The sequence below is a fragment of the Argiope bruennichi genome, chromosome 3 (assembly GCF_947563725.1).
Source record: "Argiope bruennichi chromosome 3, qqArgBrue1.1, whole genome shotgun sequence".
Lineage (NCBI taxonomy): Eukaryota > Metazoa > Arthropoda > Arachnida > Araneae > Araneidae > Argiope > Argiope bruennichi.
Window position 1 is genome coordinate 22,048,467 of NC_079153.1, and position 15,417 is coordinate 22,063,883.

At 31.4% G+C, this 15,417-nt stretch overlaps 1 protein-coding gene across 4 annotated transcripts in view; it reads left to right on the plus strand.

Annotated features, from left to right (window-relative positions):
* LOC129962631 (PI-PLC X domain-containing protein 1-like) overlaps window positions 1–15,417 on the plus strand; it is a 39,976-nt gene that overhangs the window by 17,425 nt on the left and 7,134 nt on the right. For all 4 annotated transcript variants that reach the window (XM_056076486.1, XM_056076487.1, XM_056076485.1 and 1 more), the window contains exons 2-5: window positions 2,846–2,964; window positions 6,790–6,982; window positions 8,292–8,559; window positions 14,879–15,096. In XM_056076486.1, the coding sequence (XP_055932461.1) occupies window positions 2,859–2,964; window positions 6,790–6,982; window positions 8,292–8,559; window positions 14,879–15,096 (785 nt within the window). In that variant the 5' untranslated portion in view covers window positions 2,846–2,858. The remainder of the gene's footprint in view (window positions 1–2,845; window positions 2,965–6,789; window positions 6,983–8,291; window positions 8,560–14,878; window positions 15,097–15,417) is intronic.

Sequence of the window (15,417 nt, forward strand, 5' to 3'; positions counted from 1 at the left end):
CAAAAATACTTTTAACCGAAAACAAAAATAGCGTTAATAAATAAGTATTTACTGTAAAAGTAAGAGAAATAAAAGAGTACTACATAACAACGATGAACAAAAAATATATTTATGTAAGAAATTTTACTATTCAAAATATATGGTGAAAATAAGCAACATCTTATGTATCAATAAAATTAACATATGCAGTTTCAAATTTTTTTTAATAAAATCGTTTCCTTTGCGATTGAATTCTAAAAAAAAGAACTAAAATCGCTTGGCTAAAAGCTTTTTGTATCATCTATTAATTGATTCAGAATAAAAATAAATTCCGAATAATGTTAAAAACTGACTGGCTTTATTTTTTTTTCTTACTTTCACTCTGTACAAATATATAAAAATGATTAAAATATAAAACATAAAAAATTATTAAATTTTTTAAAATGAAATAACTTTTTCCTGCTAGATATTTAACTCCCAAAGAGATTTAATATATAATATTATAATAGTTTAAAAAATATTGGAAAATTTTATCAGGCCTTGTCATTTTTTCCACCTCCGTATGAAAATAAAAGTAAATAAATCGAGTTTAAAAAATTAATTTAAGTTAAGCTACATAGTTTCGAATTAGAGATTATTTATTAATCTATTTTTTACAATCAAAATTTTTTAGAAATTTTCAGCTGACAAGGATACTATGCTGTTGTATATTTTTGAATTTCGAGGTTTCAAAAATATTAAGAAATCACCTACAGCTATTAATAATGTCTACCTGTAGGATGGAAAAATAGTATAATCTCTAATATTGTTTTGAATTTTCTATTGAAAATAAATAATTAGATTATTTCGCATATTCATTTTAATCTTTGTGAGTTGACAAATAAAAGAAATGTCATTGAATAAAATTCCTAAGACTCGTAGATGAATATTTTTAAATTCTTTTCTTTATCTTATCTTCGCGTATCTTCTGATCTAATTCCGATCTAATAGCATAGTTCAAAGAACAAACAAAAATAATTATTTTCGCATATTTTCCCAACAGTAAGTTAATAAAACTAGCGCATGTATTATATATAGATGTCAATTCTTGACATTCTCTTTTGACTTTGTCAGAAAATCTGTTTTTATAGTCAAAGTATCAAAAACAGACTTTAGATAAAAACAGACTTTATATAAAAAAAAGATAAAAAGAGGCAGCTATATACCTCATTTCTTTCATGCACAATTCTATAAACAAAGAGCGCCTGCAAAATGCATATTAGAAAGTTCCAATTAAGTGAAAGTAGATCCAGACTGCAGACTGGTAGTTCCATGACTTCAAAATCCAAATGTCCAATGCTTAGAAAGCTTTGTTCTCCGATATTGTCATGCAATAATAGCATTTTCTGCAACAATAGGCCTTGGCGTTTTGTGCGGTTTACGCGTTTCCTTTAATGGGTAAGTATCCACCGATTGATTTCAACTATTTCAATACATTCCAACAAGAGGAAAATAAAGATAGTGCATTCTGCTAGTGATAAAATAAAGTTTACCTTCCAACAAAGCAAAAAAAAAAAAAACCCTAATACAATAAGTAATTGTTTACGCGAGGAACAATATTATAAATTGCAATATATGCTAAACAATAATTCAGTTTCATTAGGACTATATTTCAATACGAATACTTTTGACATGCTTATCTATTATCTGCTTTTAAATCTCACAAGAGACATACGCAGAAGAACCTAGTTTTAAATAATGTTATGTCTTTATTTTAAAAATCAAGTATTGTGCATGAAAAACGACCTTATATTTTATAGTGCGATTATCTCTGCTGAGTTCGATGGCGTCTTAAAAATAATGTCTTTTTAAGATCACCTGAACTAGTGACATTAAAAAGACATTAATTCTAAGATCTAAAACTAGTCGACCGATTGTGTGTCCCTCTACTTATAACTTAATTTTTTTTAGTTGGCTACATGATTTATTTTATTAGAAATTTTCAAGAAACTGCCTAGTCCCATAAGCTGTTTGAAGCCACCATGACTGACTGCACTCTAATTTTTAATTACAAATAATTATCATTGTCATTCTTTGGAGCTCTAAAATTGTTTGATAATAAAAAAGGAAGAGCATTTGAAACTAAGAATTTGTAAAAGTTGCCAAGGGGATAATTATTTTCATGCTTTTAGTTCAAGACGTAAAATAGCTTCATTTTTAGATTGCATCTAATAGAAATAATAACTCTTTTTTAAATGGGTGATTTTAGTGAAGAAATCGGTGTTTCTCCCATTTTAGAAGTAATCTAAAATTATGATGCGTGGTACATCGAATAGCGGCAAATTGCTATTGTTTATCTTGCAATGATAGAACTAAGAAGTATTACTCTACAAGGTATCTCAGAAATTGGTCCAAATATTAGGGAACAGAAGAACCCACTGAATCTAACAATGTTATATAACATGAGGTAGAGAGTTAGACATCAGACGCAATCTTATTATTAGGTGCAATCAAATGACACAAAGTAACTTAGAAACTTAGCGACACTTCTGTATTTGCGTCTAATAGATTTATTTGTATCTAAGATTGTTACTATTCCTAACTTATAAGTGAATTTTCGATCGCAAGCTCACTGTAGAATATTATTAGATTCAATGTTACTGTTTTTTCTCCTAAGGTTTAGAACACGAATTCTTAAACACCTTGTATATTTGCTTATTAGAAACAAATCAGCACCACGAAGAAATGGAAATTCTATTGATGTATGCAGCTTATGTACATACAGCCCACAAATAAGGGTTAAAAATATTGGTACAGTGTTAGTATCGCGTACTGTTTGTAGAATTTTTTTTCAAAATATTTGAATAAATTTCTTTTTCTCTTTCAGGTTTTAAATCCTAATGTCCCTAATGTCTCCGAAGAATAACTTATGGCTGTGGCGGCCAATTCTGGGTCTGCTCTTTGCAGTACAATGCCAAGCATATGAGAGCTTCTTACTTGACAGAGGTAATGAAGTCATTATGGAATTTTTACATGTCGCTGGTGAAGGAGAAAACAGAAACAATCAGATATATTCCATACATAGAGTTAACTAAAAGAAAAAAGGAAAAGAGGGAGACAGAGAGAGCCATTATAGCTATTAAAACAAAGCCAAGAAACTTTGTTCATAAAAGGGTTTAAAGCCAACTAAATATAATAATATATATAATCCCCAATTATAAACTTTAAAATCATCTCATTGCTTTGAAAATCTATTAGAATTGCGACGAACCCTGTTGCTAGAACACCAGAAAATCGAAAGTTCACTCAATATTTCTGTACATAACGATACTTCAAGTTAATAATACTTAAAAAACTAACACTTCATCAGAATTGTTCACTTTAGTTAAGTTCAATTAGAATAGAATCTCTTTTTTAAACCAAATGAGACATACCTGATGATTTTGAAACGTGGTAAGGTACGAAAGACGATATCATAGTCTTTAAATAGAAAGAGCTTGTTTGATCCTATGATGACAAATTTAAAGGGCCTCAATTCCAAATGCGCAGTTGATATTCAATGAAATCAGGTCTTGAACATGTAATCTTTCTATCTCGAGACCGTACATACAAATTCCCACAAACACTATTTCACAGTTAATTTGAATATTTCAGCGCTTTACAGTTTAAAAAAATATGTATGTGAAAATAAACAACAATCCTTTAAAATATGTTAGTTGCACACTGATTATTTCAATTTAAAAGTAAATTCAGTTCAAATATGTCAATTACTTTAAAATGTAACATGATCGAACGATTAAACTAGCTATAATAAACAGCGTTCCGTAATTGTTTGAGTTTTTGCCTATCACATATTGCAAAGAATATACAAGGTTAGTAAGAAATAAGTTACCCATTTCAGAGGGCTCTAAAATGCGTTCTATTGGTCCAAATAACATAAAATTTGAACTACAGATTATTCAGATGATGCGTTTTACATGTATTAATTTAAAAATTTAGTACAAAGATTCACCAATAGATGGCGCTGTAACACAAATGGCATTTATTTGCATATATTGAAAATGTGAAACATAATTTGTGTTACAGCGCATTTCTATTATCATTTTTCTTTGGATAAAAAAAAAGGCGGATTTTGCCCGAGCATTAGTTTTTTCTTCTGTTCGTCATGCTTACGTTGCAAGAAAAAGCGCTACTGGTGAAATTGTTCTACCAGAATCAACAAAACTCCGTTGCAGCTCTAAAGGAATTTCATTGTAGAAGATACGAAGAGGTCCAATGTCTCCAGGTGCCCTACGCAAGATGATACTGAAATTTGAAAGAAACTGGGCAACTTAGCATTCTTCCAGGTAGAGGACGAAAAAAATTCCCGTCTTATAGCGTCGAAAATGTTGCGACCGCTCTCATTGAAGCCAGCAATCAGTCGCCGCATAATAGTGTGAGTTTGCCAGTTGTTTCCTTTGTTTTGCCAGTTGTTTCTGGATATGCCGTATTCAACTGTACGAAAAATCGTATGGCATATTTTGCATTTTTATCTATACAAAATCAAGTCTGTGCACCTGTTTCAGGACGGGGATTTAGAGGCCCGTAAAACTTTTGCGCTTCAGTTAATTGCTCGAATGGTGGTTGACACAACTTGGCCATGGAACATTCTGTGGAGTGATGAGACCCAGTTTTGCCTGATTGGATAAGTTAACCTCCACAACTATCGAATTGGGGCACAGGAAAACCCTCACGGTATCAAGGAACAACCCTTGCAAGCTTTTCCAGCCCCCCCCCCCTGAAAAAGTGACAGTACGGTGTGGTTTTACAGCTACCTTTATCATTGGACCGTATTTCTTTGAAGAGATAACTTCAAATGGAATCCAAACCTGTTCCGTCACAGGACAACGGTACCATGTTATGCTGAGGGATTTTGTAATCCCAAGGCATCATTTTCATGCAAATTGGTGCACCACCTCATATTGATCGTCATGTAAAGAGATTGTTAATACAGCATTTCACAGAAGCACGAGTTATCAGCCGTCATTTCCCAATAGCATGGCCTCTTCGCTCGCCGGATATCACCCTTTGCGACTTTTGGTTGCGGGGTTATTTTAAGGATAATATCTACCGTCAAAGGTTATCTCTTCTACCAGATCTGAAGGAAAACATTCTTCGTCATATTCTTAATATTCCGGCAGGCTCCCTCCGGTCATCTATAGAAAATGTATGGTTCTCCTATTGGAACATATTGTTGAAAATGAAAGAGGTCATACTGAGCAATTTTAATTTTACTTTATTTAACAATTATAAACCAAAGTGTATTAAAACGCCACCTACCGGTGAGTTTTTGTACTAATTTTTTATATTTAATAAGTGTAAAGCGCATCATCTGTTCAAATTTTATCTCATTTGGATCGATATCTCATTTGGATCATTTTAGAGCCCTCTGAAGAGGGCACCTTATTTCTTGATAACCCTGTATATTGCCGCATTGAAAAGAGGCTGTCGACTGACTCTCTGTGGCCGAATGGTCAAAGCACTGATCTCATAATCAAGCGATTGTGAGTTCGAATCCCTCTAGAGGCAATGCGATTCACAGTCTCTGTAAATATCTAATTCATTGATTTTATGTTTCCCTTTATTTCATGTTCCAAAAGATTCTGGACCTTTCTTTAGTTTACCAGACAAGTGTTCTGAACTTTTCTTACTGTCTCCAGAAAAGTTTTCTGGAACTTTCCCTGCTAGTATAAAAGCAGAAGATCAGTCATTCACTGTGTTCTCAGTTCAATTAATAAATTGGTTTAGCTCTACTTCGCGTGTGTGTCATTGAGTTCTATACTAAAGTATCTACGTGATAATATGTAATAATTCCTTTTCACTAGCGCAATTAAAATTATGGTTAATGTAATTAACTTTCTTTCTCTTAGTCGGCTAGTAGTTTCCAATGATTTTTGCAAGCCTTTTCAGAATCCTGAACAAGCTATTAGTCGTTTTTTGCCTTCCAAACTGAAGGTATTCCTCTTTTCTAAATTAGCAACAAAAAAAAAAGTCCTTCTACTAATTTAATCTCTTTTATCAGTTTACGAGCTATGCGTACAACCACATGCTTTGCATTCAACAAGAGTCATAGACAAGAATAACTGAGTTTCATCTAAAAATATTGATATAATATCTTTGTTAGTTTAAATATTAAGTGAAGATTTGCATTTAAAAATTCTGCGAATTATGCAAAAGTGAAATTAAATTGTTTATAACGACACTTATTTTTTTCTCTTCTATTCCGATAAAAATTTTTTACAATTGTTAAATACGATATTACCGTGAAATATTTGCAAACCTTTATCCAAAACAATTCAAAACATAAAATATTTTTTCATTAATAAATTTTAAAATTTAATTTTCAAAGCGCTTTGAGTCATTATTACAACTACTTTTGCGCCAAATTAACTGCGTTAGGTTTATCTAGATATCTTAAATATAAACATACGCATACATACACACAAACAAACAAATATTTCTTTTTATAAGAATGTTAGATTTTCAAGATTTTTTAATTTTGATATAGTAAGATGGATTATTAAGCATGCTTTATTATTTGTAAAAACTGTAAATACATTATGTAAATGTGTACTATTAATATAATATTTCAACAAAATTTGCATGTAACTAAACCAAATCAAGAGTTTGGTTTAAATACTAATTCATCAATATTTTTCTCTGGCGTTAACCCTATCACGTTGGGATTATGAAATAGATGCATTTTTTTAAAGTTTTGAAGTGAGTCATTCTTTATTATACGGAGTATTTCTTTGTTATATCTGAAGAGAGTTTTCGTACTTCGTTTCTTAGATGTTCCAAACGTCTACCTGACGGTTTCTTCTGTGGTATCTCAATCCGGTGCCGCCCGTCTCTTGGAGTTGAACTGGCTCAACCTCCCGAATATCGAAGGCGTCAGTGTGCACCTGTATGGCCGGGATCCTTCTCTGTCCAGCGGCGCAGCCCTAGTTACTATCCGCCCTACAACCACAAGTGGTTATCATAAGTAATTCCTTGCTCACTATTTCTGAAATGAAGACAGTTCAAGCAATAGTATAAACACTAAACTATATATATAAACTTATATATATTTATTGGTGATTTCCATTTACTGCTCCTATTTTTATATTTATTTTTGCTGTTTCATTTCATGTCTTAATTTAATTACAAGTAAAACCAGTGACAGTGTTGTCTTCATATACTTTGAAATACTTTTTCGTATACTTTGAAAATCCAGTACTTCCTTTTCTGTTCTTCTTCTATCTTCCTCTGCAACACCTGAACATATAGCGAGAGGAATAGTGGAAAAGGAAGGATAATAGCAAGTTAACCTTCACCATCCTTTCTTCAGATAGTAATGATACATTATGGTGGATTTTGTGCTTCATACTAAACTAGCTACACCCCTACAGAGTTGCCCGTGACATAACATCAAAAAGGAAAAATTAGCTTTAAACTTAAGTCTAACCTCCACCCGATATGACATGGGCATGTCACACAACATCAAACAAACATAAAAATATATTTAGAAATCATCAAAAATAACTACAAAACAATTTTTTATAGCACACATTCAGAAACATTTCGACTGTTAAAAAGGTAAAAATATTACATGTTCATAGATAAAACAATTCACTAAAAATATACAATAGAAAAGCTGTTTTAAAATTTAAAAATATACAAATAAGTCATCGTACCCACTGTTTCACACTTGGTTATCAACTCTGTATAATCTGATATGGAAAAAAAAAAGTCTGATTGTTTCATAACATTTATTTGTAAACTATACTGGCTGTTTTTCCACCTGGTGTCAAGACAAAAAGATTTTGTTTGGATGTAACTGTAGAAAGTATCGCTATTATAATACTTTTTTTATTTTGGTATGAATTCAATATACTAAAACCTTCCCCAATAAATACCCTACAAAATGGTACAAATATCTCCAATATCAGTTAAATATTTCTCGAATTTTTCTCTTTCAAACATACAGACATTTTCAGGAGTCTTCATTTCATACTATGTCTAGATTATAATTGTCCATCGCCATCTGTAACGGTAAACTGAGTTTTCCCTGTCCTTTTGACCTGCGCCATATGAGATGTGAAATTCCAACATATGTTTTGATATTTCATAACTAAAACATGTTTTTATTTAATGCTTAAATTGACTGATTTATGATTGTGCGAATAAAGTTAAGCATGTATAAAAATTAACTATGAGATCGTAACTGTTTAACTGTTTTACACAACCAATTCAAATGTCTGAAAAAATAGTATCTCAGCAGCATTCCTATAAATACATTCTTTTACTTCCAGAACATCAGTACAGTTCCCGGAACAAGTCTTCTACAAGAGCAACCTTACCAGTTCCTGTTTGGGTTTCTGGATCGCGTATCGTCTCAATGATGTTTTGGTCACTTCCAATTGCATTAGATCCCGACCTCACTGGATGCACGAATCCCGGTCTACACTTGGTAATCTCACTCTGTTAGACCTCATGATACCAGGGACACATAACGCTGGATGTTATTCTCCCTTCAATGCTCAAGAAGACACGATGTTCACACGGTACCTCTACACGCAGGTGAGTTTGTGTAAACTCTGTTTCTGAGCAAACAAGTAACCTTGAAATTAGAGTCAGTATTTAGACACTTTTCTTTATCTTGATTACTTTCATAAATGGAATGTTGAATGGAATTTTTTTTTTCGCTCACTTCTTGTTGTGGAACAGTTTTAAAATTTCGTGTGCTTACTTACCCTCGATTCTTTTGATATTTCCAAAATTTACTTATCTGGCAAACAATTCATTTAATCAAATTTTGATGGTTTGCTCGAGGTGCCATCTGGTGACGAATGGGAAAAAAAAACTGATTTCATGATCTGATAATGTTGTTTATAATGGCACTTGTCATGTTCAAGCTCGCTGACGAATCAGCGATTTTAAGCCAAGCGAGCGTCTCTTGTTTTAGTAGCGCCAACTAAGGCCAAGAATACGTCTTAGCTATTCACGCATCACATTCGCTTGCACAACCCCTTTTTAAAGGGGGGGGGGGGCACATTCACACATCTCACAGATAAAGAACAACCATGCCAGAACCGGGACTCGAATCCAAGACCCTCAGGTCACGTGAAAGACGCGCTACCTCTATGCCAGGACGCCGGCTTGATAATGTTGAAAATAATTAAGCTTAAAAAATTGTTTTTTAAAAAATTTTAATTTTTTTTATTTAATAAAAATGTGTAGTTATTTTTTTTTTTTATTATTATTATACTATTTGTTCCATGCTTGTAAAAATGAAATTTTGGTATTTATTTTTCCCTCACTTTTTGATGAATTAGAATTCACAAATTTTATATATTTATATATTTTCGATGACTATAAATCATTTTAATATTTTCAGAATTCGATCATTAATGAAAAGATTCATTCAATTAAATTTTGAGTTCATATGAATGGTATCACTAGTAGCAAAATTGAACTTAAAAAGTGAAGAAAGAAAGGAAGATTTTAATGAATTATAAATCAAAGAAAAATAAGCGGAAAATAATTAAAATATTTTTTTTTCTGTTTAGTACACCAATTTAAAACTATTTAATTACATTTATTCTTACTAATCGAACTTCTGGGGGACCGCAAAATACGATTGAGAGAATTATATTACATCATTAATATTCAAGTTCTACATGATACGCCGTCCAAAATAAGCGAAAGTTTAAGTTGTGTTGGTGTTAAGAGCCTCTATTTAGGGATTGCAATACCGGTATACCGGGATACCGAATACCGGTATTTTGAGCCATTTTACAATTTCGTAATACCGGTATTCACAAGTTTAAATACCGGTTTTTCGGTATTTACTAGAGATTTTTAAAATGGTCTCCACTATGTGTTCAGGGATCGCCAACATAGCAAAATAGTATACGTTTTTGTTTTTATGTCTCCCTAACTGGCGAAATTAATTAGCTAATTAATGGCTTAATTAATTGTTTAAATCTAAATCAGCGAAACATGGATTATCCCTGAAAAAAGATATTGTATTCATAACGACACATGGAGCAACAGTTATGAAAAAATTAGGAAAGTTGATTGGTGCAAATCAGCAATTGTGCTATGCTCATGGAATTCAATTAGGAGTAATAGATGTATTATACCAAAAAAATAAAGAACAGAAGAATCCAAATACTGTGTATATAGAAACTTCGGATTCTGAAATTGAAGAGAGTAAGAGTGAGAGTGATATTGACAATGAAGATAATGACAATGTAATTGTGGAAGAAGATATTGCTAATGAGGATGAAATATTAACTCATCAAGAATGGCTTCCTATAATTTATAAAGTTCGAAAAATTGTTAAGATATTTAAACTTTCCTCTACAAAAAAATGCCATATTACAAAAATATATACTAACTGAACATAAAACAGAATATATGTTAATAATAGATTCTAAGACACGTTGGAACAGTTTACTCCTAATGATGGAACGATTTTTGAAATTTAGAAATCCAATCCAAAAAGCAATAATCGACTTAAACCTGCAAATTAATTTTTCAGACAGTGAATTCGACTTAATATCCAGAACTATATCAGCTCTACTTCCAATAAAACTGACTATAGAGGCATTATGTCGGAGTGATTTTAATTTATTAATAGCTAATGCAACAATAAATTTCATGTTGCAACATGAAAGAACAGCACACATCACTATCTGAAGAATTATATATTACATTGAAAAATCGCACAGAAGAACGGCATACCGAAATAGAAAATGTCTTATGGTATTTACATAATTATAGTGATTTTAAAAATGAAAAAGAAGAAAAGAAAATATTCAATTCAAATCTGATTAAGTTTATAGTAAATTTTCTTTACCCACAAACGTTTCTTTTTTTACCACAAACCTATCCACATTCAGAAGAATTCGGTTCAATTATCGAAGATTATGATGACACTAATGTCGATAATGAAAAGGAATTGTCTCTTGAACAAAAATTAGAATTAGCGATGAATTAAAAAATTTCAATGAACCAAAATACAATACAGAAATCAGCTATATCCAAAACCATCCGACGAGAAATCGATTTATTTGAAGATGTGGGATTTAGAGGTAAATACTTGGAAAAAGTATATCGCGTATTGCTAACAGTATCACCAACTAGCGTAGATGCCGAAAGAGCGTTTTCGACAGCTGGTCATTTTTACACAAAATTACTTTTCAGGCTTTATTATAGTACAATTAATGCATTATGTTTTTTAAGATCACATTTCAAAAATTTGTAATAGTACCACTGACTGAATAGTGATATTTACACTTTTTTTGTGATTTAAATAAATAAGTTGTTCCTTTATTTTTTTGTGATTCTCTATATACTGTTATAATTTATAAGATACAAATTATTTTTTGTGATATTTACCCTTTCTAATAAAACTGGCAAATAAAACAAAGAAACACCTGTGTTTTCTTTCTTTTTCTAAAATTTCTAATACCGCTATTAAGATCTAAAAAATACCGAATACCGGTATTGAAATTTTGGTCCGGTATTGCAATCCCTAGCTCTATTATCAAGAAAGTATGTTACTTCATACACATTTAGATCATTCAAAATAGATTTATATGGAAAATGGAATAGATTTATATGGAATCGCATTTTCGCCATTAGAGATAAAAGAAATACTACAAATTGAATTTGGATCTTAAAATAAACATATAAACTAATCCAAATTTTTCATTTCAAAATTTTGAATCATCTTGATCCAAATGTTTCAAATAAACTGAAATATGTATCATCAAAACTTTGAAATGGAAATTAAAAAACAATGCATATCTCTATTTACAGAAAAAAAGCTATAATATTTTTCCTCTCGACGAACCATCGGTTTCTGATTTGGTCAGGAGTTTCTTAAATGTTTTTTTACCCTTAAAATGAAAATAATAATTTCCAATTTTCATGTATTATTCGAATTTTTTCTAATATTATTCAAAAACTCACATATCGGTTAAAAAAAAAAAACCAAAAGAAATTACTATTGACAATTAATCCAGAAGTTAATCGCCTTTGACAACCAGTGCCTTCCCCGAAAATATTGGCTTGATCTAATTTCAATGAAATCTTCTATGAATAAATTCCTCTTTATGATTCTCTCAAATAATTAGTTTTTATTAAATTTTGACAAACATTAAAGCCTTGCGGTTTTAATAGCCTTATACGTACTCGGTTTATTGCGATATGACCCTTCTAATTAGAGTTGAGTCTAGTGGCATCTATAGTGGCATCACAAAGTATGTCGAGGCTCGAATATTTTATTTCAAATTGCACGTTGTCTTTTGCAGCCACTTAACTTCTTTTTCTGATTCCTTATGTAAACTATGCTGATAATAAAGAGAATCATTCATCCATCGTCTTTCAACAATGGAAGAAAGTGACGAGATTAAATATTTGATGAAATGAGAGAAACCATTTGAATTTCATCGTAATAGTGACATGTATTGCCGATAATCATGCAATTGCAATATATATATATATATATATATATATATATATATATATATATATATATATATATATATATATATATATATATATATTCGGTTGACTACAGAAGTTATCATTCGGCGTAGAATTTGATGCGAGTAGAACACGTTTACGTTGAATTTATATCTCCTTGTTTTGACACGCTCTTTACTATGTGAATCGCCTATGATTCACACCTACTATCTAATTAGATAGTAAGTGTAAATTCTAATCACAAGCTTGAAAAATGACAGTGAATGTATTAAAGTGATATTTGCAGTAATCTATACTTATAATAAAGCTCAATGTGTGTGTGTGTGTGTTGGCGCTCTACAGGCCAGACCGTTTGACCTACAGCTACCAAATTTGGTACATGTATACCTTGGTTGGGAATGTGCACCTGGGGTTCCTTTTTTCGAATTTTTAGTTAGAATTTTAATTATTAATTAAAAACTAACTTTCCCGCCAAAAAAATCTTCCATTTTCCCCACCGCCAAATGAGTAAGGCTTCAGGGTTTTTTTTCTCCCAACAGTAATGAGGCTAGGGTTAATATTTTTCGGCGGATTATTTCAAACGATTCTGTTTATTTTCTTAATGTTTGGTGCATTTAAAATTAAACATTGTTAATTAATCGATCTTTCAGATTCATTCTGAAGTACTTTTGAATTAAAATAAAACAGAATAAAGGAAATTAAAAATTTCTAATCCGCATAGCGTTACCCCAACTGGCGTAGAAAAAACCACGTATTTGCGTTACGTAACTGGCGTTGAAAATTCACGCATGCGCATTGTGTTCTGAATTCCGCATTGTGTTGACAATTATTATCAACAGATGCGGACTGGATTTAAATTATTTTTAGGTTCGTTGTATGCTTTTGTAATTAAAATGTATTTATGTTAGTTATATATTTATTGTATATGCTTATAGTTTTAAGTACATCGTTTTTTAAGTAGTTTTTTTTAAAACCTGTTTTCAACAGTTTATTTTAAACGATTCGTTTTATTTTCTTAGTGTTTGATGCATTTAAAATGAAACATTGTTAATGAATCGATCTGTTCATGATGAATCTAAGAAAATTTTGTTGACAAATTCTTGAGATATTACATAAATTAAAAAAGATATTCTTTAGTGCCCATAAAGTTTAAACGCTGAGTGACTCTATTTTCAGTAATCAGATTATAAAAAAAAAAGCTTTGTTTCAGTAAAAAATATTATTATATTAATTGAAGATTAATTCTTTCCACTTTAATTTAAAGCATAAATTCTACGGGTGCTTTTCTGATTTCTATAAAGTATCGGATACTTTGAGTGGCTTCGCAGCCAGTTGCAGTGAACTGTTTTGGCACAAGCGTATTAGAAATTAGAGAGATACATATTACGTTATAACTGAAGGCCTTTCTAATATAATAAATGAATTATATGACAATCAAAATTTGAAGTTTTAAAATATTTTGATGAAGAAGCTATTAAAGTAGGAATTGCATAAAATATTTAATTATTAAAATTTTAACAAACATTAAGATTGGCGAGGCGGCTGGTCGCCAAAGGCGGCTAGTTTTAAAATAAATGTAAAAGTGAATTTAGCGCAATAAAATTTTTTGGGAGATACAACGAAAAAATTGCCAAAATCTTTATTAATTTACATTTTACTCTATATTTAAAAACATTCTACCTGGCGATCATATTCTCATCCTCCAAAGTACATCTTTGCCAAATTTGGTAGCTCTAAGTCAAATGGTCTATCTTGTAATTGGTGGGTTGAACTTTATTGGCGCAAGAGCCATGTTTGACTATACGGCGCCAAGCATATGATAGATCAGATCAAGATGCTAAAACATTTGTTGATATGGTATAAATGGATTAAAATTCTAAAAACGTGAAAACTACACAAAGTAAAATCTAAATATTAATTTTCAATATTGATTGGTGGCTGTTATAGAAAATCGCAAACGCAAAATGTTGAATGCACAATATGTCTAAATATCAAAGGGTAAGCTAAGAATAATTACATCTACATAAACGTAATAAAATAGATAAAATGCTAAAACTTTATAAACAATCTATAATTTTTTAAATATCCATACAATATTTTGCTTTATATTAAAAACAGATGAACAGGGAACAGTGATGCACAAAAGTAAAAGGACGAAGGATTACTGCATGCGCTTATATTTTATGAGTATAATGTATTTTCTTTTATGTTTTTGAGGTTTGGCAGGGGATGGAGGAGAAGTAGATTCTGTTGAGTCCTCGAAGTCCTGAGACATGTCGTACCATCTTATAGATTGCTAAGGCACACACACACACACACTTCCTCTTTATTAGTAGTAAAGAGAGATAATAATCTTACGTTATGTGTGCAATGATTCCAATTTTCTTGAATTCTCGGATAGGAAGAAAGCATCTGGAATCAGCTGGTGTTCGGCATCCGGTACCTGGACCTAAGAGTGGCTTATTCGCAAACTAGCGACTCGCCCAACGAGAAGTTCTGGATTACCCACAGCAGTTTCAAAACGGACATCACGGTCATGGACGTTGTGCGGCAGGTCAAAGAGTTCCTCAAGGCCACCAGGGAGATTGTGATCATGGATTTCCACAGATTTGTCAATGGGTGAGTATTCAAATTTATTTTCATTGTCCTATGATGTATTTTAGAAAGAATGATTTAACTAAGTGATGTAAATAAAGTGTCTTCTTCTCTGGCACGGCAGTCCCGGATGAGGCCTAGCCTTCCTCAAAATTTCATTCCATACCGTTCTGTTCTCGACTAAGATTTTCCAAGTTGTCTGTTTAATAGTTTGCAAGTCTTTTTTCTGGGCAATCAGCCTATCTAAGTCACCTATAAATTCTATTTTATTTCTATTATAGAATTTATAGTTAATCTCTTTCTTTTTCGGATAACAAATGGTAAGTCATATCACTATTCTCCGAC